This window comes from Tribolium castaneum, chromosome 3 (assembly GCF_031307605.1).
Source record: "Tribolium castaneum strain GA2 chromosome 3, icTriCast1.1, whole genome shotgun sequence".
Classification (NCBI taxonomy): Eukaryota; Metazoa; Arthropoda; class Insecta; order Coleoptera; family Tenebrionidae; genus Tribolium; species Tribolium castaneum.
The window spans coordinates 13238557-13265816 of record NC_087396.1 but is presented as its reverse complement, the minus strand read 5'-3'; the positions used below and the strand labels follow the sequence as shown (position 1 = coordinate 13265816).

Genomic DNA, 27260 nt, shown 5'->3' with positions numbered 1-27260 from the left:
TTCATGCAAATAAAGATTTTTTATTGGTGTTGTTTTTATTTTTTAATGTCTTGCTACAAACAGTAGCCAACGCAGAAGCCATACGAAGGTAGGTGCATTTTTTTGCGTTTTATCTTGTGATGTGTTGAATTTAATAGCTTGTGTGCCATATATTATACCGTATTTTGTATCCTTTATTCTGTATAATATTTATTAATGTCGCTTGTTGTAACTTTCCTACAAATTAATTTTTTTTGTTGGTTGTGTTTTTAATTTATTTTTTAGGTTTTGCTACAAATGGTAGCAGATGCAGTATAAAGGTAAGAGCATTTATTTAACGCCAAGTGAAAAAACTTTGATTTTTGTGTACTATTTTTTCATTTCACAAACCAATAATTCCTTTATTCCCTTCATTTTCAAATAATCATTGGTTACCTCATCCTTATATCCTTTTTTCCTGGCAAGAATGCTCTAAACCTCCACGTGGTTCTTGCCGGACAAATTAGTCATTGACTAATTTGACCAATTAGAGCAATCCTTAAATATAACATTGTTGATTGTTTTTTACAGCCGTAAAATTATGTCGCTTGTTGTAATTTTCATGCAAATAAAGATTTTTTTATTGGTGTTGTTTTTATTTTTTTTTCATGCTACAAACGGTAGCCAACGTGGAAGCGATATGAAGGTAGGTGTATTTTATTGCTGTTTGGTATTTTTTTATTTCATAAAACTTAATTGCAATTAAAATCTTTAAATGCGGTGTTGAAAAGTGATATTTTGAGTGACACATTTTAAATACAGTAACTAAAAAAAAGTCAAACACTCAAATAATTTATTGCCACGTAATAATTTTGTCTTTAATTTCAATGAATGAAAGTGGCTTGCTCAAAATTTAATGCAAATAAACATTTTTTTTTGGTTTCATTATTATTATTATTATTTAATGCTACAAACGGTAGCCAACGTGGAAGCGATATGAAGGTAGGTGTATTTTATTGCTGTGTCGTATTTATTTATTTCACAAACCAATAATTTCATAAAACTTAGTTGCAATTAAAATCTTTAATGCGGTGTTGAAAAGTGATATTTTGAGTGACACATTTTAAATACAGTAACTATAAATAAAATCAAACACTCAAATAATTTATTGCCACGTAATTTTTTCTTTAATTTCAATGAATGAAAGTGGCTTGCTCTAAATTTAATGCAAACAAACATTTATTTTTGGTTTCATTTTTATTATTATTTTTTTAATGCTACAAACGGTAGCCAACGTGGAAGCGATATGAAGGTAGGTGTATTTTATTGCTGTGTCGTATTTATTTATTTCACAAACCAATAACTTCATAAAACTTAGTTGCAATTAAAATCTTTAAATGCGGTGTTGAAAAGTGATATTTTGAGTGACACATTTTAAATACAGTAACTATAAATAAAATCAAACACTCAAATAATTTATTGCCACGTAATTTTTTTTTTTAATTTCAATGAATGAAAGTGGCTTGCTCTAAATTTAATGCGAATAAAGCTTTTTTATTAGTTTCATTTTTAATATTTTTTTAATGCTACAAACGGTAGCCAACGTGGAAGCGATATGAAGGTAGGTGCATTTATCTACTGAGGTGTTGAAATTAATGATTTGAGTGCCATTATATATTGAAACGTATTGTGTATTCTTTATTTTGTTTAATATTGACAAAAGTCGATTGTTGTAACTTTTATGCAAATAATGATTTTTTAATGGTGTTGTTTTTATTTTTTTTATGTTTTGCTACAAACAGTAGCCAACGCAGAAGCTGTATGAAGGTAGGTGCATTGTATTATATTTGTGTTGTATTTTTTATATCACAAACCAATAATTCCTTTATTCCCTTTAATTTTCTAATAATCATTGTTTACCTCATCCTTTTTTCCTGGCAAGAATGCTCTAAACCTTCACGTGATTCTTTCTGTACAAATTACTGATTAATTTGACCAATTAGAGCAATTTGCCAAATCGAGAAATTTTATAAAAATTTAAAAAATTCGTTAAGGTCCCAAGGAGTCTTTGTCCGAACATGATTTTTTTACAGTCGAAAGCCCTATTAGAGAGCTTGATTTCCTGCAAAAATAAAAACAATTGCATGATATAAAGGGGGTGAAAAAAAACATTTTGCATTGCTTGAATATGGGAATAAATGCAGAAGTTAAATGCAGTTAAGTTTTAATTTGTAATAGAATTTATTCAAATTTATTAAACCCGACTTGCAGAGTGTATCTTGGTGCCGTTTGTGGGACATTAAAATTTAATACTTTCGTGCATGATTTTTTTCTTGTGATTTGTTATCAAATGTGGCGCTTGTGCGAAACGGCGTGTGGGAGTTTTTGATTAGGTGGCGCCCTTGTTCTATGATGCCAAATTTGAAGTTAGGTTAGGTGTCAAATTTTGATTTTTGTAATTTAATTTTTGTAGAAATAACCGAAATGGATGAAATATTATCGAGTTTTGAAAATTTAAAAATATCGGCCTTTAGTAAATACAGTAAACTAACCGGGGACATAAATAACGTAACGATTGGCCCAAACAGTACGATCCTTCATGATGCTAATGAAGAGGAACAGAAGACCCCTGAGCCGCAAAAGAGACAAAACTTAATTGAAGACAAATCACCGAGGAGTCCGCCACCTCTAAACCAAGTCCTACATGTAATTGAGACGCAACGGCGCGAAAAACTGCAAGAAACCATCGATGACCATTACAACAAATTTGAGAAATTCTCCAAGTCACGTAAGGAGGAGAAGGAGAATCAGTGGTATTTCAAGCAGCAAGAGTTCATCCAAAGCATGCACGACACGGAACAGATGATCCTACAAATGCTTAACCAGTCCGATGCTAATAAATCCAAGCAAAATGAGAACTTAATCAAGCACTACCAGGACATGGCCCAGCGGAAGATGCAATACGAGCAACAATTGGAGAAGACTAAGGAGAAGCAACGCATTTTGAATGAACACATCGAGAAAATAAAAAAGTGCCAGCTCGAGTTCAGGTCGGTGTATCAGGAAATCATCACAATTATCAAAACGTGTCCATCAAGCGACGAATTGAAGAAGTCCCTAGGTGACAGTTTTAAGTTGTTGAAAATTCTCCCGGAAAGTTTAGACGAAGTCGTTGCCAAATGCAGGAATTATAACGTTGATGAGGAACAGTTTTTACGGGCTGTTAGCATAGTCAATCAGGTGAAAAACCTAAAGCACGAAATTGAAGAAACTGTGTCCAGAATTAACCACAAAAAGGTGGAAGAACCCGACAAAGCTGCGCCTTTAGCGCAGTCAACCCCAGTCAAAGTCGACCCCAAAACACCCGTTGAGAAGAACGACTCAATACGAACTATAACTGATTGTGTTAGTGTAACGAATTTGAAAAAATACGCAGAAATCAAGCAGTTTTTATCAAACCATAGCCAGTTGTATAAAGACTTGCTTGCGGAGGAGCAGCTCAAACAATTCAGATTTGACTGCAAGAAGGCCATAAACATACCAGTCAACGCTTTATCCGCTGTAAATTCCGACCATCTTAGAGATAAATACGTCAAACTCAACAATTTGCTATCGGGGAAGACTGTGATCGTGGCAGACAGACAAGTAAATGCTCTGAAACATCCTCAAGGTGGGTTTTTGGTTTCGTTAAAATAAATTAATAATTTTTAATAGGAATTCCGTTCTGTATGGATTTACTAGCAAGAAAGTTTGTCCTGCAAGGCGATCTAATGATTTCTAGCAATCCAGAAGCCGCCTTTTGCTATGCAACGATAATAGTTTCCCTGTGGAACGATTTTCCCGACTTTGGGAAACTCCTTCTGGGCTATTTTTACACAGAGTGCCCCTATTTGGTACCATTTTACATCCCAAAAACAGAGGAACAAACAACCGAAGAGTACTACCAAGTCCTGGGTTACCACTACATTGACGGGCAGATCGAAAAACAGGACAAATTTCTCAAACGAATGACTGGAATCTTGCGACTGTATTTTGCCATTTTCATTGCCAAGCCAAAGCGGGGACAGACAAAAAACCCCTACGACATTACAAACGCGTGGATTTTTTTGGCCTCAATCCTAAAATTAAAACCACAGCTGGACATCACAGCAACCGTTTTGCACGTTTTCCTCGAAACTGTTGGTTTTGAGATGGAACTGGTCTACGGAATGGCCTTCAAGAAATTGGTTGTGATTATCATGGAGAAGTTCATGCCGACGTTGAAGAAAATTGATTCGGGGGGGCCCGTGACGAGGCTAGAGGTGCTGCTGCAAGACTATAAAAGCAAGGGGCACTTTGAAACGCCCAATGGGATTTTACCCAACAATTTCTGGTAATTTATTGTGTATATACAAGGAGAAATAAACTTTTATTAATTTACTGGTCCTGGTTTTTAATTAGTAACCTCCGATCGGGCTCGTTTTCTAACCCTAACTCTACTCTGTATACGACCCAGTTGTTGTCATGTTTACTGGCCCAGAAATATACTCGCCCTTTCTGCTTGGGCCCCCTTATGGGGACTTCGTAATGGGCGGAATTCTCGCTCGTGAAGTTCGTTTCCGTGTCGTCTAGGTCGATTTTTCCGTCTTTGATTGGCTCGCCGAGGAGGTGCACTGCCCCTCGGTTGGTTCGCACAGTCCTTAAGGCTTCTTTGTAATAAACGGTGCCTTTAATGTTTTGCTCAATCTTATTTCGGTATAATAAGCCCATCGTGACCGTCGCTATGCCCCCCACAGCCCCGATTTTCACCAAAGTCATGATATTACTCATTTCTGGAAAAACGGTTAAGGTTATGGTCGTTTCAGTGGTTGATTTTTCTACCTGATTACGACGAAAATTAACTGGGGCTTTCAGATTTGTAATTAGTACGGGCTTGAAGCACCGGGAGACCGGGGTTAGGAACGAGTCCGGCCCTGCATTCTCATTTTGTAGAAGCATAAAAAGTGTCGAAATTTTGCAACTTCTTTCGAGTTTATTTTGCCAATTTTTGCGCTACTTAAGGCCTATTTTGCGGTTTAAAATTTTATAAAATATTTCGGTTGTACGGTATTTCTAACTAACGGACGTTGGAAAGAGATAGTTGATGCGACTCAGCGTTGGGCAGAGAGAGACGGCGCGAATTTATTTTTAGAAAAGGTGAAACGTGCGAGAGAGAAAGCTGTATCGAAAAGTGTGTCGCAAGAGATGGTTGTTGGGTGCTGTTAATTTGTTGTGGGTTCATTGTTGTAAATATTTCTTCTTGTTTTGTGCTAATTATTGGTTCTACATCACGTATTTAATAATTTGTTGGGAAGTTGAGGTCGACTGATAAATCTGCTGCGCAGTGTTACCTAACCTCATTTTATAAATTATACAAATTATCTGCTCTCGGTTGTGCTATTGATATTTGTAAAGAAAATGGCACAGTGGGTAGGATACATGGTCTCAATTAAGTGCGCCGATGATACCGCTTATCAAGGTGAAATTAGCGCAGCTACGACTTCTCAGATTGCTCTAACTAAGGCTTTCTGCAACGGCATTCCCTGTCCTTCGAACGAAGTGACCATTAGGTAACCCAGTCTCTCCAACACCTCGAATTTGAGCATCGCATTTTAGGGCAAACGAAATCGAAGAGTTGAAATTAATTGACAAGCACTTAAGCTCACCTCCACAGAGAAGCACAATAACCATCGCCAAGCCAATCGCGAAGCGCGCTGGACGAACGCAGAGCACCTCAGATGTCGCCAATGCAGCATCCAAACATACAAATTTAAACGGATCTCACAGCAAATCAAAACCCATTGATATCGAACCCAAAACCACGAACTATAGTTTTAACGAATCCAGTTCATTCAAAAACGGAACCCCAGTCAGGCGAGAAAAGTCAAAAGGCAAGTGGTCCAAAGGCTGGAAGGACGAGGAGTGTTTCGGCTCGCCTTTGGACCACAAAATCAACAAAGACTTCGATTTTGAGAAAAATTTGGCGCTTTTTGATAAACAAGCCATCTGGGACGAGATTAACAACTCCCAGAAACCGGACGTTATTAAGAATGCCGACAGCAAGAAGCCGGCGAAATACAGGTTTGGCGAAAAATAGCGTGGCACAGTCACAGGGTTTGTTCCAGGCATGATGAAAATGTTATTGCAAGCACTCCAGCATCGTATAGGCAGATAATAGTGCCTAAGCAAGACTTTTGCGAGTATGTGACGGATGATGGGCTGATTATACCGAGCATTTCGAGGTCTTTGCGAAAGAAACTGTGGGAAGTGGCTGATAGAGTGGGGCTCACGTGGGATAAGAGGGTGGAGCTGTTTGGGAGGGCAGCTGCCGAAATTTCGGTACAGTTATTGGGGGGCGGGCATAGGTTGAATCCTCACAACTCGCACCAGTTTCCCACTGTTGTAGTGCTGTGTGGGCCGCACAAGTAAGTTTGTTTAATTTTCCGAGCTCATTTGAAGGCAGTGAGCTTGGTAAAAATCATAATTCTCCACGTTTAAATAAGAAGCGGTATTAGAAACATTAAAACAAGGGCAACAGACTTTTTTTTTGGTAATATTTTAAGCCTTTTTTTAATATCTGAATCCTAGACGTTTCCGATAGCAACGTGTTTTCACTATTTTAAAACACGCTCCCCATAGCAACGTGTTTTTCATTAAAATGTTCCAACAAAAAAAAAGTTGAATAATATTTATGCGAAAATGCTTAAAGTTCTCGAGTGTCCAGGTATGTCACTCGTATACGCTCGTTGTATGACAGTCCTCGGACTTTAAGCTTGTGTTTTCGTACTCATATTGTTAATAACTATATTGCACAAAACACTGATAACAATAAAAATTCTCTACTTTCGTTTAGAATTCTTTAAGATTATTCTGATTCTTTCCTAAAGCTGTTCTGCATCTGAAATCTCTGGATTCTTGTTTAGATATTTTTATCATTTTTTAAAGCTAGTCAGCGTGTACTCTTAAATTTTCCGGCATACAATTGAGTCGTTTACCAATAAAAAAATTATTTTTTTTTAAGAATATTTTAAGTAGCATGATTTAAATCTGAATTCGTACAATACTTGTTAGGTTAGTTGTAAATAGACCATTCAACCTTATAACTGTTTATTGACTAATATCCCGGAGCATTGAGGGTGCGTCCAGGCCCCTTCTGCGACATAACCTAACTAACTCACTCTGCCAAAAAACCCCCCTCCAACTCCCGTGTCGCCCACGTGAGAGTTGCCAACCTAACATCCCCCCTTTTAAATACAAAACTAAGCTAAATATGAAACTAACTACCTGAGGTATCAAAATATACATATTTCAATAACAATAATAATCTTGGTATCTTTTGGGTCTTCTGATTGGTCTTTTCTTTGGTTCCTCTGATTCGTCTGGTTGTTCTGGGTCATGTTCGGGTTCATTATTTCTGTCTGGTAAGGGCTGAAGATGTCTTCGATTTCGTCTGACGCAACCGCCGTCAGTCTCGATCAAATATGACCTTGGTTCTTCACATCTGCGTTGTACTTCTCCCTCCTTTTGCATATTTATGATCCATACGCGATCACCTTCTTTTAGATTTTTCTCTTCTTTTGTTACTCGGTGTCGTTTGTCGTAGTTGGACTTCTGTTCTGCTTGATTGTTGATTAACGTTTGTCTGACAGTGTCATGGTCGATAGTTGCAGGTTTTAACCCTGAAGGTAACCTTGGCAGTCTGTCTCGAAGGTTTCTGCCAAAGAGCAGTTGGGCAGGTGACAATCCACATTTAGTAGGTGTATTGCGGTAGGTAAGAAGTGCAAGATATGGATCTTCATTTTTCCTCAATATCGTTTTGAGCAGCTTCACAGCACTTTCGGCTTGTCCATTTGACTGTTGGTAATGGGGACTACTGGTAATTAACTTAAATCCATATTTTCTGCTGAAAGTTCTGTATTCGTGACAATCAAATTGTTTGCCATTGTCGGAGCGGACAACTTCGGGTATACCATGTCTAGCAAACATTTCTTTGAAGGTCTCGATAACAACTTTGGCTTTGGTGGTGCGAAGTTTTCTGATTTCAGGATACTTGGAATAATAGTCCTGTACCACTAAGTAAGTTGACTCATGATATTCTGCGAGGTCGGCACCAATTGTTTGCCACGGTCTAGATGGAACTTCGGATGGTAACATGGGATCTACCGTTGGTCTGCGTAGTTTGATGCAAATTTCACATTTCCCGACGACTTCTTTAAGCTCTCTTGTGATACCTGGCCACCACACAGTAGCTTTGGCCCGGTCCAAACATTTATTAATACCGAAGTGTCCGTCATGGAGCACATAGAGGCACTTCTTCTGAAGAGGACCAGGAATGACGACTCGGTCTTTGTAGCAAACAATGTCATGAGCGATGCTTAAGTCTTGTTGATGAGAGAAGAATTTACTGACTAACGGGTCGCTTTTGTGTTTCTGTGGCCAACCATTTTTGACGTATTCTTTGAGTTTGCTGTACGTTGGGTCCTTGTTTTGGTAAGACTTGATTTCTTCCGTTGAACAAATTTCTGTAACGACCTCACGCATCACGAAATTGATGTAGAGATTTTGAATGTCTTCTAGAAGTGGGTCTTGGTGTCGAATTCTGCCTTGGATTGGTGCTCTGGATAATGCATCGGGAACGAAAAACGTTTTACCTGGAACGTATTCTATAGTATAGTTAAATTTCAATAACCGCATGCGAAATCTTTGTAGCCTGTTGGATAGTTTGTTGAGCTCTTTGGTGGCCAAAATTACTGTTAACGGTTTATGGTCGGTATGAATTTCAAAATGAGCGCCCAGTAAGAAATTTTCGAGTCTTTCACACGCCCATGTAATGGCGAGAGCTTCCTTTTCAATTTGAGCATAGGCTTGCTCGCATGGTTCGAGGGTACGCGAACAAAAATAAGTAGGTTTCCAATTTCCGTCACTTTGTAACTGTTCTAAAACGGCACCTAAACCAAAAGACGATGCGTCTGCCGACACTCGCGATTTTTTGTCCGTGCTAAACTTGGCTAACACGCGCGATGATGCGATTTCACTTTTAAGTTTTTCAAAATCCGCTTGATGTTTATCTGTCCATACAAACTGTTTATCCTTGTGCAGTAGTTCACGTAATGATTGGGTTTTTTTCGAAGTATTAACGATAAATTTTGAGACATAGTTAACCATGCCGAGGAAAGTTCTAACTTCGGTTACCGACGATGGCGCGGGATAATTATTAATGGCTTCAACGCTTTTGGGATCGGCTTGAACACCATTTTCGGATATTAAGTATCCTAAATATAAGGTCTTGTTCGTTTTAAATTCACATTTGGATTTGTTTAAAGTCAAGCCGTGATCCGATAAGAGTGTTAACACTTTGTTCACGTTTGTGTCATGGTCAGCTTCGTTGCGGCCTGTGATGAGGATGTCATCAGCATGAACATGGACGTGTTCCATTTTTAATTTGCCGATTACGCCGCTGATGGTTTTTTGGAAAACTTCTGGTGCTGAGGTGATCCCAAATGGAATGCGTTTGTAGACATACCTGCCAAATGGTGTGAGAAAACAGGTATATTTGCGCGATTGCGGTGAAAGTTTAAGCTGCCAAAAGCCACTGGAAAAGTCTAACTTGGTAAACCACTTCGCGTCTTTCAGTTTCGAAATTGTCTCATCGACCGACGGTAATTGGTACAGTTCGCGATTAACGCACTTGTTTAGCTCGGTGTAGTCTGAACACACGCGAATTTTTCCGTTCTTTTTCGCTGCAATAACCATAGGTGCACACCACTCAGTAGGTTCATTAATGGCTTCTATAACGTCTTCGCGAATCATCTTGTCCAGCTCCTTTTTTACTACATCCATCATGGGGAGTGGAATTCTTCTAGGCGTGTTTAAGGTCCAAGGTTGTGCGTCTGATTTTACTTCAATTGTGTACTCAAAATTCTTAAGAGTTCCCAAGCCTTTGAACACCTCTGGATATTTCACCATCATCTTATGTTGGAATTTTTCATCAGCTTTTCTGCTAGTTACATGTCTAATAACACTGTCACTCGCAACGAGTTCTTTGCCAGTCCATTTGATCATGTCTAGTTTTTGTAAGGCTGGTCTTCCCAGTAAGTTATCTGGTGTATCAACGACGAAACATCTAACATTTTCTATCTTATTTTCCCATTTAAGAGGAACTACTATCTCTCCCTTTATTTCCAATTTTCTCTGGTTTCCTTTTCCGGGTCCCAACAGTGTTGTTTTTGTTCTTTGTAACTTTACTTTCCCCTGAAGTTTATCTTTGAATTCTTTGCTAGATATTATGGTTTCATCGGCTCCGGTATCTATTTTGAATACAATGTTTGTATTAAAAATTTCCGCTACCGCTTCCCAAGGTTTGTCCAACTTTACTCGATTAATATTGATAATCTCCCTACAATCATAGCTCGAATCATAGCTATCATCAGTATCATCTGATATTGAGGTTTCAGATTCCACTGCGTTTACGTTCTTTGTTTTACATCTGGATGCAAAATGGCCTTTAAAGTTACATTTATGGCACGTTTGTCCATTGGCTGGGCATTCCATCCTGTTGTGTGTGTTCGAATTTCCACACCTTATACAACCTTTAAATTTATGTTCACTTTGTTGCTTTCCATCTTTGCTCCTGCGCTGTTTTCCTTCATATTTCACGGATTTATGGTTAAATTTCTTGGCTTTGTCTCTAGCTACTCTGTTTACCGTTTCCTCTCTCACTCTTAGTTCTCTGTTTTCGGTTCTAATCCTCTCCACTTGAGTTATTTTGTCAATTGCTGTTTTAAGTGTCAATTTGTCATTCATTTGTAGATTTTCCGACAATTTTTCATCACGAATTCCAACAACTAATCGATCTCTTATGAGTTCCTCCTCCAAATCTCTGTAATTGCATGTTTTGGCCAAGCTTATGACGTCAGCGATGTACGTTTGGGCGTCCTCACCTTCCCTTTGGTCACGTCTGTTAAACTTAGCTCGTGCGTAGATTGTATTAGGAGTGTCTTTGAACTCGTTATCAAAGAATTCTTTCAGCGCTTTGTAACTAGGAAAATCGGTTTCCTGTTTCTGCTTAGCCTCCATAAACTTTGTAACTTTCGCCCCCATATGCAACAATAAACTATTAATTTGCTCTGCTTGTGTGCTTTTGTCTAGTTTTGTTGCTGTTCTAAAACGTTCATAATGTGTAATCCACACTTGCCAATCTTCTTTTTCGAATGAAAATTTCTCCGGAATCGGAATGGAGTTGCTGAAGACGATGCTACTCGTTGGAGCCTGCTTTGACGGTGTGTCACTCGCCTGAACCCGGGCCTGTGCTTGTGCCATGAGATCCGCATATTTTTGCTCCAACTCGGCCACTTGTGCCTGAAGTGCATCCATCGTGATAGTTGTGGTGGTTTTTACACTCACAATTTGTAACACGAGCGGGATTCGGATTTTAAAACACTGACACCATGTTAGGTTAGTTGTAAATAGACCATTCAACCTTATAACTGTTTATTGACTAATATCCCGGAGCATTGAGGGTGCGTCCAGGCCCCTTCTGCGACATAACCTAACTAACTCACTCTGCCAAAAAACCCCCCTCCAACTCCCGTGTCGCCCACGTGAGAGTTGCCAACCTAACAATACTGAACTAAAGTCGTTTCAGTTTCTTTATAAATTTTGTAAATAGTCGAATTCGGGATAGTTTCAGCCTTTTTTCACGAGATATATCTCTTCAGAGTTAAATTTTTGTCACTTCAGATTATATTTTTTGGCTTTAGTTAGCGGAAACTACAGCTCTTCTGTAGAATTATTTTGTGGACTGTACTAATAATTATTTAATAAACATTTCTTCTACATTCTTCAAATGCTTTTTTAGATTCTACTCAGCTTTGAATGAAAATTCCTCTGTAGTTTCGTTTACAATTTGTTTATTTTTTTTAAGCATTGTTTCTGCATTTTTATCTAGATATGAAATCTGAACTCTTTTTTTAGATTATTTTGTAAATCCATATCCAGATTTGTTTATAAATTCTTTGGTAAACACTCCTACATTCTCCAAATACTGGCGTCTTTTTAAAAACACTCCATATCATTCTGTGCTCTTGTTTTAAGATTTTTCTCTAATTCTTTTCTAAGAGACGTCTTGATCTAAAATCTGATCGGACTCTTCTTTAGATTATGTTATAAATCCATTTTTAGATTGTTTATAAATAAATTTTGTTTTTTATTAAAACTTTATCAGGTTGCAATATTAACTCATATTGCTTGAACTTGGCATGTTTATTACGTTTTTCGTTTTTTATTTTTTCTTCAGTTTTCTTAATTTGATACAGATATCAAAAATTACGTTTTTATGTTCTTGCTATTTAAAAAAATCCTTTCGTGGCTGTGCTAATAGAGCAATAAGAGTATTTCGTCAAAATTGAAACTACCATATAAACTATTATAGTAAGGGACACAAACTATTGCTACTTCAATCACATTTCATATTTTTTCTGTATAAAACAGTGATGCCTGAAATGTTGTCAGTTCCTTCATTTACACAGAAATCAAATGTTTCTGACTTTTTTACCTCAAAATACATTCTGGCGATAGAAATATCCCGAAGTTTAAAAGTTAACTAAAAAACTTGTTATTTTCATAATATAATTATTATGCATTCCTTGTACTCCTTCTTTATTTATTTATTTCACAACATTGTTATAATTTATTTATTGTTTATTGTTTTGTAATATGAAAGGTCAAATAAACAATTTGTTGTAGGCAGGGGGCGATGGGCATCAACGCCGCGCGCCAACTGGCCAGCCACGGCGTGCACACCATCGTCTACGTGGTCTCCTCGGAGGTGGCGGTGATAAAAAAAGAGCTGGCGCTCTACGTCCTCACCAAAAACCCGGTAATCTATTCGGTGACGAATCTCCCGAATTTCGCCGATTTGATAATAGTTGCGTTATGCGAGGACACGGAAAGTCCAAAGAGTTATCCCGATTTGTGCGATTGGGCTACTAGAAATAGAGCGTCAATTTTAGCTTTAGATCCCCCTTCTGTTGGTATACCTGGCATAGCCCCCAAGTTTTCCTTACTCCCAGTTTTACCTCTCCCTCATTCTTCCAAAAATGGAAAGTTGTACTTGTGCAACCTGGGATTCCCCCTCGAAATATTCAACGAGGTGGGGATCAAGTATAAGTCGCCCTTTGGCCCCAAATTTGTCATACCTTTGCATCCAAAGGATGACTAGGAATTGGTACAACAGCAAAGCTATTTTATTCTTTTGACACATTTCTTACGTGAACGCAGATTTGGAAGTAATTAGGGTTTTTACTTAATGACATGTCCAGTGTGATTTTTTGAAAATTTTCAAGACATTCCAAGTTGTCTCAAAATACCAGTTGCATATTTTTTTATTACATCATGTATGTTGCCATCTTTATCATACACTTTAATTATTCGGTTTTATGGAGAATTTTATTTAAATTGTGATGAAAATTCAATCGATAAGAAACGTGATAAGATATTGTTTTGAATCCAACTTTTTTTCAGTCAACAAATTCATTAACAGCCATTATTTTTGATTAATTTTGTTTGTAACGTTACAAAGCGAAATAAAAGTGCATTTTCCAAGTTGTTTTTCATTACCGGTTAAAAAAACTCCTTCTCAACACCACTTCATTTATTCTGCGTAAGTATGCAAATACAATTTTCTGGTAACGTAACTTACACAAAGTCACAAAACTGTTAAAACGTGTGATGTTATTAAAATTAATCATACAAAAACTAGTTGGTGCTGATTACGGAGAACTAACTACCAGAAGGCGAAACGAGATACAAAATAACCTTATAGCGCTTAGAAGTTGACGAGCTAGGAACAACTTTTGTAGTCGTATCGCACTCTAGTAGTATTCGTCCGTATTGATTACGTTCATAAGAAAAATGGTGCAAGTACTAGAAAAACAAAGAGAAATCTGAACTGATACCTTATTTATGGGGTTGTTGCGCATTGCTACATTTATAGTTTTTCTAAATTACGGACACATTAGAATCTTACGATAAAAATCAAAAGTATTGCTAGAATCGCCAAACTTGAGCACTACTGTTGAGCCACTACTGACTATTTACAAACATCAGTTAAAAAAGATTGGGGATATGATTGTTTTATTGATTCATGTTATAAAATTATTCCCCACCTTTATGTACACCATGAATGAGATTTTTACACCATTTATAGACTACTCATGTCGCACCACAAATATAAAACTTGGGTTTGTGTCAAACTTGGTCTAAGGGTTGGGAAATTTTATATTTTAGTTGCGACTTTTGATATTGTCGATTTTTATGAAACACTAAATAATTTTAAAAATATCACAATTACAATTATAAACGCAATAACATAGTACAGTTGACCCCAGGTGTACAATTCCAATGGACCTAAGAGACTGAGATTTTTGATGAATGTTGTAATTATTAAAAATACATTTAATTTGTTAATTGGTGTTTGGTTTTATTAACATATTGCCTGCCAACCAATAAATATGAGTGTGTTGACAGTTAACGTGTTAACATTTTAAAACAATTTCTAAGGTCAACCAAGTACTACAGCTACGAATACTATTATTTACTACGCGAACTAATTAATGGAATATCATCTACAGAACACAAATTCTCTAATAATTTAAATGCCACTGAGAAAAAAGATGTTAGGAAGATCAGGATTATCACTACTCTTAACATAATTCATTTAAAATCGAAGATCGAAGTTATATCTTTGGCAAATAATATGCAGGAACACGAAAACATTGAATACCAAATCAGTATAGTTTTATGCACCCGACGTGTCTTATTGTTAAGATTTCTCATTATTTACCGTGGGCCTACGACGTGGACAGTGTACATATTTCATAAAAAAATGTTTAAAGTAACGCCGAAAGAAGACTTGCATTGTGATATGAATACTTTAGTGTGCGATGAGTCGCTAATAAGTTCACAAAAAGACGTGAAGACACGTAGAATTTAACACATCGTCTCCGACTGCATGTGGAGACTATCTTTGGATTCGGCCTTTTGCACTTCCCTTTGAATCGGTAACTGCGAGGAGTCCATCACTATGGAGGGTCTCTGCGGCATCGGGGGCTGGTTCAGAAGGGCCGACGTGATGTCATTCGACTCGGTTGAATCCTGACGCTCGGTGGAATCACCCTGAATTGCCGAATCACTGCCAGAATCTGCAAAGTTTGTCACAGCAACTGCCTTACAGGAAACTGTAATACCTAAAGGCTGTGCGTCCCCTTCCACGGCACTTGCCCTCTTCAGCGGCCGTGAACCGATCGAACTAATCCTAAATTCGCGAGTTTCGGTAACTACGCTTAACAGGTCCGGATTAAGGGGGCCGTGCTCCCCGTCCTCTTCGTCATACCGCCTCTGGATCAAATTTTCCATGACCATGTAATCGCACTCTTCGGCGCTTCGTAAATGCTCTTTTTCGAAGTTGATCGCGATTTCGGGGTTGGACATTTCCGATGGGTGTCTTTTGCGCTGACCTGTGCGAAAAGTGTTGTTATTTTGTGTTAATTGAGAGACAGTTGTTAATTAATCGCCTCTACTTCCCAACTCCGCCAGCAGTAACGAAGCGGTGATTGAATGATGGCAATGATAACTTACTTGGGGGCGACTGTTCGGGTCGTGGCGGCGATAACAGTCCTGGCGATCTCGGCGGACTTAACAAGCCGCAAACACTTTCGAGTTCGTCAGTGATGCTCGTATATTCAGTATGCATATGCATTAATAAAGCCGTTCGATTACTACCACCTGCGATGCTAGTCGGTGGAATCACTTTGATTCGGGGCTCGGTGAACGTTACGCTACGCTCCAGCGTCATGGGACGCGACGGGTTCGTGGCGGTTGCCGGAGGATCGCTAGTTTCGGGTTCGGAGTGGGTTTGGGACAATTGTCTTTTGTTAAGACTGCGTTTGCTCCCATTGCTCGAGTCTTCGCCTAAGGGGAATGGGAATTTATTCACTCCTTCTATGGAGGGTTACGACAAAGGAAGAATGAGACACAGAGAATGAAAAGTGTGCTAATAGGTGGAACACATACAAGGAACTAAACGAATTTGTTATTACACAGTTGCAGCATTTAAATCACTTTCCACCACTATACGATGAGCTCGGCTTTAAATAGCTCGACAAACAAGCGAAACTCGACTAACTCTGTTTATTTCTTTGGCTAATTTTAATTGCAAAAATACGATTAAATGTACGGTTTTACATAACGTGAGTCTACGTAACTCGTTATTTATTCCTTCCGACGTTCTCTAAAAATAAGCCGATATGTAACGCACGCTGAAGTGGGCTTTCAACACTTACACCTCCATTAAGGCGTTTATTATTCTCATATTTAGTAACAAAATTATTTAACAGTAATTAGCCCAACAGCCATTCCATGGTAATTGTCAACTTTCGCATAAATTTTGGACAGAATTTTTATTTTTATGAAAAAATCAAATCTGCTTCTTTTACCTTGTAGCTCGTATGTTCAGTAAATGTTTGGAACAATTAAAGTTTGTTAAAAAAAAACGTGCGTACGCAAAATCAAAAGTTCAAACTGGAAGTTATGTTCCTAAGTAGAGTCGAACTTCAGCCTATAACTGAAATACAATCCAAAAAATATTTCTCCAAAGCTTACGACAAAATATTGATTGTTAAATTATTAATTTAACAAGAACGGTGATCTCTTTTTGATTATAGTTAGTTGTTTCTTATTTTTGTTAAAATTTTCGTCATAAGATTAAAATTGTTACTTAGAATAATTTTTTATGTCCCGTCCGTAATCTCACTATTTTTCACAATTTTTTTACTTATTTTAGACTCAATTTTTCTATTCGCATTCTTGTCCCGTCCGTAATTTATTATTTATAACGATTTTAGGAAAGTTAGTTAAATTGTTTATCTGGTGGTGCTTTTTTAAGAAGATAAGTCATTTAATAAAAGTTGACAGAATTATGTCCCGTCCGTAATCATCGAATGGCTGTTGAGTTATTTCCGCAAGATTTATTTAAACCGTCATGGATTTAAAATTGTGTGAATTTTCTGAATAGCAGCTAAAAATAAATAAAACAATGGCCGAAGTAGAACATAATTTATGAAAGAATTTCAATGATGGGATGAGTCTAATGAGTGCTGAAATAAAACATACCCTCCTTCCTGTAATAGTGGTAGAAATATAGGCTTTGTGGTGAAAAATGTTCTAGGAGTTTTTCACATGCTAGCGGAAAAATACAAAAGCAGTTAGATCAGCGCGTTGTAAGTATAAGCTCAGTGTTTTATAAAAAAATCTTGCCCTAAAGCAGTTAGTAATTAAAAGCAATATCTCCTACATAGAGAAAGTGAAGAAAAAACTCTTTCTTGGTGCGATCTTTTGTGTCCCCCATTTCAGCTTGGTGCTTAATTAAAAAAATCGGACGACACAACAAAACGTACCAAATAATTTTCTCCGTTTAAAAACTACTAATTACGAAATTTGAATAAATATAAGTGTGAGGAAATTACTGCCACCCTCACCATTTCCACCGTCGGAACTTCGCCGCCCCGTTCCCGTCGAATCTTTCCTTTTTTGAATCGCCCAGTTTCGCAAAACTTCCAAACTTAGGGCTCCTAAATCATCGGCTGAAACTTCGGCCGAATCGTTCGATGTTTTAGAGTCCGTGCTTCTGGTTCGTTGCCTCTCGAATGTCAAGGGTTGTTGACTCTCTGCAAACGATTGGAATGCAAACTAATTAGCGCAATTATCACGTACCTGATTTCGGCAAAGGATCTATTTCTTCGTTACACTCCTCCTCTTCGTCGTATCTGTACTCGATGTGCTGGCCGTTGTCGAAAATGTAAGCGTCCGGCCGAACCTCAGTCAGCGACCGAACGATTGGTTTTCTCTTCGTTGCCGAAGAGCCAATTTTAAGGGTTGGAACATCTTCCACGAGGGCTTCAGTAGGCTCACTGACTGTTCGCTCGCGTATGAAACCAGCATCAAACGACGGACCTGCCGTGGAACCCTGGCTCTCAATCGACGTGCGAATTTTTTCCATTTCGGTGGAAACCTCCTGCATTTGGTCCACCAGGCGCCGGCATCTCAACTCCAGATTTTGTAGGGCAGTGGTGTGAATGTTCTCCTTGGTATTGATGTCTTCGATTTTCTAAAAGCGAAAACAACAAATATTTGATCGTTTAATAGCTTCTACAAAAATAAACAGGAATGACCTTTCCGTTTCGCTTTTATCGAATCAGTAAGCACATACATAAACAAGTGTTTACAGGGTAATTATTGCTTTTCGCTACACCGTAACTAATTTATTTAACACCAAGGAAAATCGCAGTTTTTACACCAACCTGTGTGAGGTGTTCTATGCGTTCTGTGGTAACTTTTATGCGTTCTTCGGTCGACTGTTGCAGTTTCAGCTCTTGTTCGGCAAAATAACCCTCGACGCAATCTTCCTCAAAATCGTACAAGCGCTCCATTTCATCCCTATCTAAAAACAGCTTCAATCCGTTGTCGTAACTCTCTTCCTTCCCTTCCATTTTTCGCCTCAAATACTTGATTAGTAAATAGATGTGGCAAAATATGATAAATGGAGGTGGCAGAATCGGCTTCTGTTCGTACTCCATGACGACGGTAAATCTCTGAAACATCCACACCTGGTGCGCCACCGCGTTCACTTCATTAAAAATGTTGTTGAAAACGGCGATCAGAAGATTAATTAGGAGGATATTAGCCACCAAAAGATACACAGACATGATGACTGGAGACACCCAACGGCCTGTCTGACACGGCTTTTCCTCGTCTTCCCCACAAGGAGGGTCAATTTTGTCTGCATATACTTCACCGTACAACATGAAATAGGGCTCCAGAAACACCTAAAGTTAATTTTGCCGAAAGTTATTTTACCAAGTTAAGTACGTACGTCTCTGGCAATCCCCCAGCTGGGCGGGGTATCAGGGAATAAAATCGCCTGTCGGGACACCCCAAAGCTCATCAAAACAATCAGTAAAAGAACAACGAAATAAATCATGTTTTTGACCATTTTACCCATCATTGTGACCAATGGACCTATAATTAATTGACTTAGCAAAAAATAGCCGGCTTGAAGGCACTACCTAAATATTTGTTCACGCTCAAGATATTCAAAATGTGCAAATACCAGTAAATGCTGTTAACACAGTAAAAAACCCGGCCGACCTCGAACGTGCTCTCTTTGAATCTGAGGACGACCCCAATTAGGAAGAACAAAACTGCCGCCATGTCGCACGGATTCCACAAATTCCAGCACCAAACGGCCAGCTTTTGCTTGAGCCCGACCGGTTCGGACGAAAACAGTTCCCTCAACTTCTCACAGCCGTAGGTGCACATGAAGGAGATGGCCAGCCACTCCTGCCACGATGGCCGCTCGTCCATTTTCACCAAAATCGTGTAACTGAATATGATCAAAAAAGTGATATACGCGATCTAAAACAATAAATAAGTTCGGGCGTTTGCGAGGGCTTGCGCTTACGGAATTGGCCCAGAACTTCGTGATCGGAGCGGTGTAAAACTCGTACAATTTTTTGCTTATTTTCAACTCGCGGTTTCGCGGCACCCTCTCCTGGGGCACGTCGGTGAAAAACACGTGATATTTATTTTCCTCTGGGTCGGACAGCACTTTGCCGTTTTCCTGCACGACGGTTTCGCGCCGGATGAAGTTTTCGGTGAGGAGGGCCTATAAAGATTTGTAATTACAGAACATGGTAATTCCAGGGGCGCATTTCTGGAATAAATAACAAAGAAAGCGGTTTGAGAGAAGCAAAGACCAAAAACATGAAGCTGGTCACTGTGTTAGTGTGATAGAGACACATACATAACATACAATAAAGTAGTAAGAAAGGTGACAAGAGACGAGGACGTTGTTACACAACTTCCTTGACTCTTTTTTTGCTTTAAATTTTGATGGGTGATGTCGTGGCGTGTAAAAAATGTAAATATGTGTCACAGTGATAGAGGAAAATTTTGCAACAACGAAACACTTTTGTTGGTCGCTACCTTTACACCTTGAGGGTTTGCAGACTTGCTTCGCATACTCAAACTTCTAGTGCGTTTCTATAAGAAATAATAAACCAAGGAAAATTAAGACACCTTATAAGAATTCCAGTTAAGAGAGTTTCATTAATAGAAACGGTGAGTAGATAATAAATGTGAAAAAACGTTATTTTTAGAAAAGACGCTCAGAGCAAATAAATCTTAACTAAATATAGAACAGAGTTTAAACAGAATCAAAGTCGGAGAAAATCTCTGTAAAAAACGTGAAAAGTGCTTTAGTTCCCGAGAAATTTCGGTGACTTTACTCAATGTGCGTAAATTAACAACTGCTTACTTTGGGATAAAGCTCAATATAATGTTTTCGTACCACTTTACGCTATAAAACAAAGAATCGTTAGATCAACGGTCACCGTTACTTGACAAAAACAGAAAATACTAACACTTACTTCCCCGTCAACGTTTTTGTCGGAATCGGACTTGTCATCGTCGTCGTTCTCCAACTCCATGTGTTCCTCGGTTGTTTGCGGCATTAGCTGCAACTCTTCCTTGGACTTGAACTCGAGCTTGAGGATGTAGGGCGGGCACAAGAGCCCCAGCATGATCTAAACAGATTATCAGGGAAAAATTGGGCCGAATTGTGTGTACCTTCAGGTTGGTGTTTTTGCGCGTCCGCAGGCCGCCCATCCACAGATCGGCCAGAATTATTTGCGAGCAGGGATGCGCCAAAAGCGCCCTGTGATTGGCGGCGACGGCCAGACTCAGGCACGTTTGCCCCGACCAGTTCTGCAGTTCACAGGTTAAAAGCTGCTGTGTTTGATCGTCGTCCTGCCGGTAGCAAAAATCCAGAACTTCCAGAGCTGCAATTTCGGTGATTTATTTGAGCGTCTTTGATCGATCCACCAACCTATATTTTCGAATTCCTTGCCGTAGCTCCTCAACTCCTCGTAAACTTCCGTCTCCATGTCGTCTTCGGCGGCTTCGTGCGCCATGGCTTTGTACAATTTACAGCCGACTAGCGCCTTCGCTAGAGCTTCCTCCCCGTGCTGCCACATAAGCAGGGCCATTTTGTGCCGTTTCATTAGCACAGCCCATATCTAAAAGCATCGGTTACGCGGGCCCTCGATTACGCCAACTTACCAAAAGCTCGTTAAAAGGATAATCGAAGAGGCAGGGATTGGCGTTAGACGGCAAGGCTTGAGCCAGCAGACTCATCGCGTTTCCGTACTGCTTGACGAACGAGGTCGAGTTTCGCTGCATGTTCTGGCCCTTGTTCATGACTTTGGCGTAAATAGGCCGGAATTTTCGGCGGGTGTAGAAGGCCCTGTAGGCGCCGCCCATCAGCTTGTTGATAACTAGGCCGATATCGTGCAAGGTGTACACATAACCGGCGGGGATGTGCGGCCGCACGTCTCTCAAAATGTACCGCAGGATATTGCTAGGCCCCTCTTTGGAGTTGTACAAGTTTTCCAGACGAGGTATCGTCAAAAATTTTCGCATGCTAACCCCATTCTCCAATAACAGCTTCACGAAATCGCACCGATCGTGCTCTAGCGCCTTCATCATGGCCTCTTCAAGGGCCCCACGTGGCCACTCTTGGCCATAAATAAAAATTTCCGACCGCGCGATGTCTGCACGGTTCCAAGTGAGCGCGAGGCTGAGCTGCTCAGTGGGCGAAAGGTGCTGGGACTTGAACAGCGCTGTGAGGATTGTCTGGTCGAGTTCTTGCGGTTTTTGGTCGTATTTGTCGGCAATTCGAAAAACAGTAATCTGGAAGGGTGGATTTAGTCACGCACTTGGGCCAAGTCTGAGGATTTTTACCAAATTTTTGTTCTCCACACATTGCATTAATTCGCCGTAGAGACACTCGGCTAACTCTCTGTTAACTTCAAAAGCCCTCGTTATTGTTGCGATGATATAATCCCGCATGGATTTAAGCACCGACAGTTCGTACCTTAAACCAGCAACGTGGGGTATCAAAATTAAATAACTGGATGAAATTACTTGCACATGAAGGCAATTAAATCAGCTGCTCGACCTGACCCGTCGCAGACCACAATAGGGACAGGTGGGTCGTCAGTAACGTATTCTAGGACAGCCCTTATAGTATTAGTACCCCCTTCTATGACTAAACAGACTATGGGTATGGGACTTTGGGTAACTGAAACATTATTAACTAGACATTGTTCAAAGGATTGCACCGACTTTACTAACATGGATATAGTCTCTGTTTTGATATGTATTTTTCCAGTCTTCGCCTCAAGACTATTTCCGCACCGTACTTTCCAACAGTCCCATTATCGACTAGTAGGAAATAAGCGTGTCTATTATTTAAAGCTGCAAACTTGGACCTGAAATTACGAAATTTGTTTCACAGGCCATAAAATTCAATTCAATATCAGCCGCTGTTAGTTATACCACGTGCCCCGGACGTTAAATTTCAAGTAATAGACGCAATAAAACCACTTGAATGCATAAAATATATCTTAGTTTCACCGACGTGGTCATTACTAAGTGTTAAAAAAGTGACTTTGCGGAATTGTGGTTGTAATAAATTATCAGTAAGGTTGAACGGTGGAGTTTTCTTGACTTTAATGCGAAATAAAATTTGAAAATGGAATCGTGTTTTATTGATTCGGCGAACGAAATATCTCGATTCTTAAACGCTCTATTCCATCAACGTTCATTTGGAAAGAAATAACAGTGGTGCAGATTACACAGGCTAGTTTACACGCTACTCGCTTGGGATTTGCGCGAGCTAGTAATTCGCTGCTCTAAATCTCGACTCGATTCACTAGATTGTGTCGCGCTTATTTACGTTTCCCCCAATAAATTCGCCAAGGATTTAGTTAATGAAGTTTTGATTTTTCCGTAAAAAACCCTAGCGTGAGTCAAGGTGACACCCATTCATGTCAACTCGTCAAAATTCCCGTATGTATTTAAAACCCCCATCATGAATCGCCTTGTTTCGCTCCCAACCAAACGTTTCTTGTCACATTTCATCCGTGCATCCAAAATTTCGAAACCAACCTCATTCAAAACCGAAAAACGCCACATCCAATCATGCAGCCAAAACTACCGGATGCCGAAAACCCCGGACCTTATCTACGTCCCTCACGTGTTCCGTTGGGTGAAGTCAAAGCTGCGCTTCAAATACTTGAAGAAAATTTGGGACCCGGAATTCTCGGAGGGCGCCTTCATCTACGGCTCGACGAAAGCCGTGTGCAAAATAACCGAAATTATCAGCAGCGGCAGACTGGACGAGCTTGACGGTCTGATGACCGTCTCTGCGAAAATCCGTCTGCAGGACGACGTCACCTACCGCCTGAACCCCACCCAGAGGAACCTAATCCTGCTCAAGCCCGAAGACATCAAAATTCTAATTCCGATCACTGTCACCCTCGCCAAGGAGGGCGCAGGGCGGATGTGCAGAGTCAATTTGCGAATTCTGGGATTGAAATGGCATGAAGTAACGAGTGACAATTATAAATTGGTTTTGGTGGCGTTGCAGACGGAATTCTCGAGAGATTATAGCGAGGAAGCGACGCCCGAATGGATTATAAGCGGGTTCTCGATTTTGGAATGTGCAATGTTAACGGAAGCGACCGCAACGAGGTGATGAGACCCACCTGGGCGATGATATTGAGTGATATGGCACTTCCGTATTGTGACCGATGAGCTCTTGGTTGTTTTCGACGATACCCCATGGCGCTATGCCCAAGGTGTTCACCCTTCCGGTCCGCTGCGAGCGCTCGAGGAGCAGGGCGTCGCCGATGTGCTTTGTGACTCCTGGGAAGAAGTAATTAAGCAACACAAGTGTTAATTAAATATACCTCATTAAAAGTGGACGTCTTTTATTTCGAAATGACGCGACCTCAAGGCTTTTTTAACAAGGCCGGGATTTTTACAATAGCAAAATTACTACAAAATACTTTGCCCTCTAATGAAGGCAAAGCTAAAATGCAAAAAACGCGCAGTAATCAATTACTAGTCAGTTTAATGTACAGAGTGAGTCAATAATGAGTTACTTCTGACATGTCCTAAGATGCAACCAAAATACTAATGGCACTAACCACTTGGACACGTTTGATTTTTAAAAACATTAATTGAATCAACACTGGTTTTATTTTTTAAATAATAATAATCCATAATAACATGTTAGCAAAATTGTCAAGACTAACTTGACACTACCCAGAACAATATAATTGTGGATTAAATTTTTTACCTGGACACCCGAGAACTTTAAGCCTTTTTGGCATAAGTGTTATTCAATTTTATTTTTGTTGGAACATTTTAATTTATTTTTGCTATGGGAAACGTGTTTTAAAATGTCAGATCTCGTTGAAAGTTGGTGTATACAGAAAATGAGCCGCCGAATTCAATTGAATAAAACGCATTGCTCTACGACTTTTAGTTTTTGAGTTATGAATTGTTTTGTTGAATAAAATTTTCCATTATAGATATTGCCTATCTTAATTTTTAGCAGAAAACTTTAGAAGTTTAGGTCTTGTTAATAGTTGGTTTAATACAGAAAATGGGCCGCTGAATTCAATGAAACAAACCGCATTGCTCTACGACTTTTAGTTTTTGAATTATGAATTTTTTTGTTGAATAAAATTTTCCACTATAGAAATTGCATATGTTAATTTTTTGCAAAAAATTTTAAAATGTCAGATCTCGTTGAATGCTGGTGTAATACAGAAAATGAGCTGCTGAATTCAATGGAACAAACCGCATTGCCCTACGACTTTTAGTTTTTGAATTATGAATTTTTTTGTTGAATAAAATTTTCCACTATAGAAATTGCATATGTTAATTTTTAGCAAAAAAATTTAAAATGTCAGATCTCATTGAAAGTTGGTGTAATACAGAAAATGAGCTGCTGAATTCAATGGAACAAACCGCATTGCCCTACGACTTTTAGTTTTTGAGTTATGAATTTTTTTGTTGAATATAATTTTCCACTATAGAAATTGCCTATGTTAATTTTTTGCAAAAAATTTTAAAATGTCAGATCTCGTTGAATGCTGGTGTAATACAGAAAATGAGCTGCTGAATTCAATGGAACAAACCGCATTGCCCTACGACTTTTAGTTTTTGAATTATGAATTTTTTTGTTGAATAAAATTTTCCACTATAGAAATTGCATATGTTAATTTTTAGCAAAAAAATTTAAAATGTCAGATCTCATTGAAAGTTGGTGTAATACAGAAAATGAGCTGCTGAATTCAATGGAACAAACCGCATTGCCCTACGACTTTTAGTTTTTGAGTTATGAATTTTTTTGTTGAATATAATTTTCCACTATAGAAATTGCCTATGTTAATTTTTTGCAAAAAATTTTAAAATGTCAGATCTCGTTGAATGCTGGTGTAATACAGAAAATGAGCTGCTGAATTCAATGGAACAAACCGCATTGCCCTACGACTTTTAGTTTTTGAATTATGAATTTTTTTGTTGAATAAAATTTTCCACTATAGAAAATACTTACCTTAATTTTTAGCAAAAAACTTTAGAATTCTAAATTTCGATAAAAGTTGGTTTAATACAGAAAATGAGCCGCTGATTTCAATGGAACAAACCGCATTGCTCTACGACTTTTAGTTTTTGAGTTATGAATTTTTTTGTTGAATAAAATTTTCCACTATACAGCGTGCTCAAAAACTGGCGCACCAACTCAATGGTGTGTGGTAGAGAACTGGTTACATATAAAGGTAAAAATAGTAAAAAAATTCTTTGTATTAAAGTTATTGATAAATAACGGATTTTAGATAAATGATATGTGGCAACGTTGTCTAACAGTCATGATCGCAATAGAATTTGAGCAACAATAAAAATAAATTATTTTTGAAACGGTTTCCTAGGAAATAATTCCCAGTGTTGGCACATCTACACATTGTGATTTTTTGGATGAATTTATTTTTTTTTAAATTAAAAAAACTGCTAAAATCTGATAGTAAATTTAAAAATAATTATTCATCGTTTTGTTACGGAACGATTACCTGGTATGAAACATAAAAACATAAAAAAATAATGAAAACTAAAGAAGTTAACACAATAAGTTTGTAGCTCCAGATTTTTTAAAACATGACATTAGGAATTTTTTCAACATTTTTTCCGTAATCTGCACTTGCTTCTCAATAACGTACCACTGAGTTGGTGCGCCAGTTTTTGAGCACCCTGTAGAAATTGCCTATGCTAATTTTTAGCAAAAAATTTTAAAATGTCAGATCTCGTTAATGTTGATATAATACAGAAAATGAGCCGCTGAATTCAATGGAACAAACCGCATTGCTCTTCGACTTTTAGTTTTTGAGTTATGAATTTTTTTCTTGAATAAAATTTTCTACTATAGAAATTGCCTATGTTAATTTTTAAAAACACGTTGCTATCGGAAACGTGTTTTAAAATAGTGTTTATAATTTAGGATTCAGATATTAAAAAAAAGGCTTAAAATGTAACCAACAAAAAAAAATAATTAATAGTCAGTAACTAAATTAAACTACACCAGAAATCAGGATAAAGAAGTGGGCTATATTTATTTAAATATTTGTTTATATTTCAAACTGTTTGTGCAATTAGTAAAATTGAAAAATGCGGGCAAGCTAAATATAATATTTGAGCTTTTTTTTCATTTTACAGACAAAAATAATCGAGGGGACGCGAATTTGTTGCGAGATTTTTCAGGTAAAAAAATAATAGAATCTGCAAAAGGCTTTTCAACAAAGTATTTCCAGAAAATAATCCAGTATGTTGTTGTTTATTAGTAATATTATTACCTTGTTTGGTTTCAAACGCGTATCTACTTATAAAAAGTTATTAGATTATGTATTGCGAGCGAATGATAGTGATATTATTAATTAAATTATAAACTTAAAAATAAACAAATAAAAATGGGAATGTTATTAGCTAATAACTTATCATAACACTGAATGAAAATTTCGTAATAACACACGATTTACATAAATTACTAGTTCCAAGGTGACGATTATGTTTACATAATTAACTAAACCACGACATTAATTTATAACTATATCTGCTAATTACAACTGCATTCCAAAATATAATATGCATTTTTGTAAATGGTTGAGATAGTCTTCATTTATATTAATGGATTTAATAAAATATAGCATTCGATTTCGATTATGAAGGCTTATTGACATTACCGCTTGGAAGAGATGATAAATTCATCCCATTTCAAAACAGATAAAATAAACTTTTATGTCAGAAATACTTCAGGAATCAGGGTT

The 27260-nt window shown here is 38.2% G+C and overlaps 4 protein-coding genes and 1 non-coding gene across 20 annotated transcripts in view; 3 read left to right on the top strand and 2 right to left on the bottom strand.

The window, feature by feature from the left end:
• The first annotated feature begins 2297 nt into the window (after window positions 1-2297).
• Window positions 2298-4377, top strand: Gle1 (Gle1 RNA export mediator). Its single transcript, XM_008197628.3, has 3 exons — window positions 2298-2384; window positions 2432-3628; window positions 3673-4377. Exons 2-3 carry the CDS (start codon window positions 2443-2445, stop codon window positions 4332-4334), a joined length of 1848 nt encoding a protein of 615 aa, XP_008195850.1. The 5' UTR covers window positions 2298-2384; window positions 2432-2442; the 3' UTR covers window positions 4335-4377.
• On the bottom strand, window positions 4307-5044 carry LOC663757 (uncharacterized). The gene is made up of 2 exons (XR_010333428.1): window positions 4819-5044; window positions 4307-4769 (listed from the first exon to the last, which is right to left on the bottom strand). It is a non-coding gene; the product is annotated as an uncharacterized LOC663757 (transcript).
• A 118-nt stretch (window positions 5045-5162) lies between these two features.
• On the top strand, window positions 5163-13578 carry Edc3 (Enhancer of decapping 3). Its single transcript, XM_969778.4, has 4 exons — window positions 5163-5546; window positions 5593-6057; window positions 6102-6401; window positions 12721-13578. Exons 1-4 carry the CDS (start codon window positions 5395-5397, stop codon window positions 13193-13195), a joined length of 1392 nt encoding a protein of 463 aa, XP_974871.2. The 5' UTR covers window positions 5163-5394; the 3' UTR covers window positions 13196-13578.
• A 31-nt stretch (window positions 13579-13609) lies between these two features.
• Window positions 13610-27260, bottom strand: part of Trpm (Transient receptor potential cation channel, subfamily M) — a 44336-nt gene continuing 30685 nt past the window's right edge. For 6 of the 16 annotated variants that reach the window (XM_015981732.2, XM_015981741.2, XM_015981737.2 and 3 more), the window contains 20 exons: window positions 23640-23799; window positions 22225-22361; window positions 22015-22171; window positions 21832-21964; window positions 21151-21780; window positions 20918-21107; window positions 20659-20870; window positions 20454-20615; window positions 20348-20389; window positions 20017-20073; window positions 19493-19696; window positions 19098-19446; window positions 18905-19050; window positions 18333-18857; window positions 17746-18139; window positions 17511-17699; window positions 17146-17214; window positions 15613-15945; window positions 15222-15491; window positions 13610-15176 (listed from right to left, as the gene is read on the bottom strand). In XM_015981732.2, coding sequence (XP_015837218.2) covers window positions 14965-15176; window positions 15222-15491; window positions 15613-15945; window positions 17146-17214; window positions 17511-17699; window positions 17746-18139; window positions 18333-18857; window positions 18905-19050; window positions 19098-19446; window positions 19493-19696; window positions 20017-20073; window positions 20348-20389; window positions 20454-20615; window positions 20659-20870; window positions 20918-21107; window positions 21151-21780; window positions 21832-21964; window positions 22015-22171; window positions 22225-22361; window positions 23640-23799 — 4571 coding nt within the window. In that variant the 3' untranslated portion in view covers window positions 13610-14964. Of the gene's footprint in view, window positions 15177-15221; window positions 15492-15612; window positions 15946-17145; window positions 17215-17429; window positions 17457-17510; window positions 17700-17745; window positions 18140-18332; window positions 18858-18904; window positions 19051-19097; window positions 19447-19492; window positions 19697-20016; window positions 20074-20347; window positions 20390-20453; window positions 20616-20658; window positions 20871-20917; window positions 21108-21150; window positions 21781-21831; window positions 21965-22014; window positions 22172-22224; window positions 22362-23639; window positions 23800-27260 lie in introns of all 16 variants that reach the window. The other 10 variants (XM_064355606.1, XM_064355604.1, XM_064355610.1 and 7 more) reach the window with 10 other exon arrangements.
• LOC107398255 (uncharacterized protein) lies at window positions 22864-23856 on the top strand. The gene has a single exon (XM_015981748.2). The coding sequence runs from the start codon at window positions 22964-22966 to the stop codon at window positions 23627-23629; it is 666 nt and encodes a 221-aa protein (XP_015837234.1). The 5' UTR covers window positions 22864-22963; the 3' UTR covers window positions 23630-23856.

What these genes read in the sequence shown, in the direction of transcription:
- Edc3 (XM_969778.4), top strand. Translation starts at nt 5,395, where the DNA reads ATGGCACAGTGGGTAGGATACATGGTCTCAATTAAGTGCGCCGATGAT. An exon ending in TCGAACGAAGTGACCATTAG is followed by an intron (nt 5,547 to 5,592) that starts GTAACCCAGTCT and finishes ATCGCATTTTAG; the next exon opens with GGCAAACGAAATCGAAGAGT. An exon ending in AAGAAGCCGGCGAAATACAG is followed by an intron (nt 6,058 to 6,101) that starts GTTTGGCGAAAA and finishes GGTTTGTTCCAG; the next exon opens with GCATGATGAAAATGTTATTG.
- Gle1 (XM_008197628.3), top strand. Translation starts at nt 2,443, where the DNA reads ATGGATGAAATATTATCGAGTTTTGAAAATTTAAAAATATCGGCCTTT. An exon ending in TGCTCTGAAACATCCTCAAG is followed by an intron (nt 3,629 to 3,672) that starts GTGGGTTTTTGG and finishes AATTTTTAATAG; the next exon opens with GAATTCCGTTCTGTATGGAT.
- LOC107398255 (XM_015981748.2), top strand. Translation starts at nt 22,964, where the DNA reads ATGAATCGCCTTGTTTCGCTCCCAACCAAACGTTTCTTGTCACATTTC.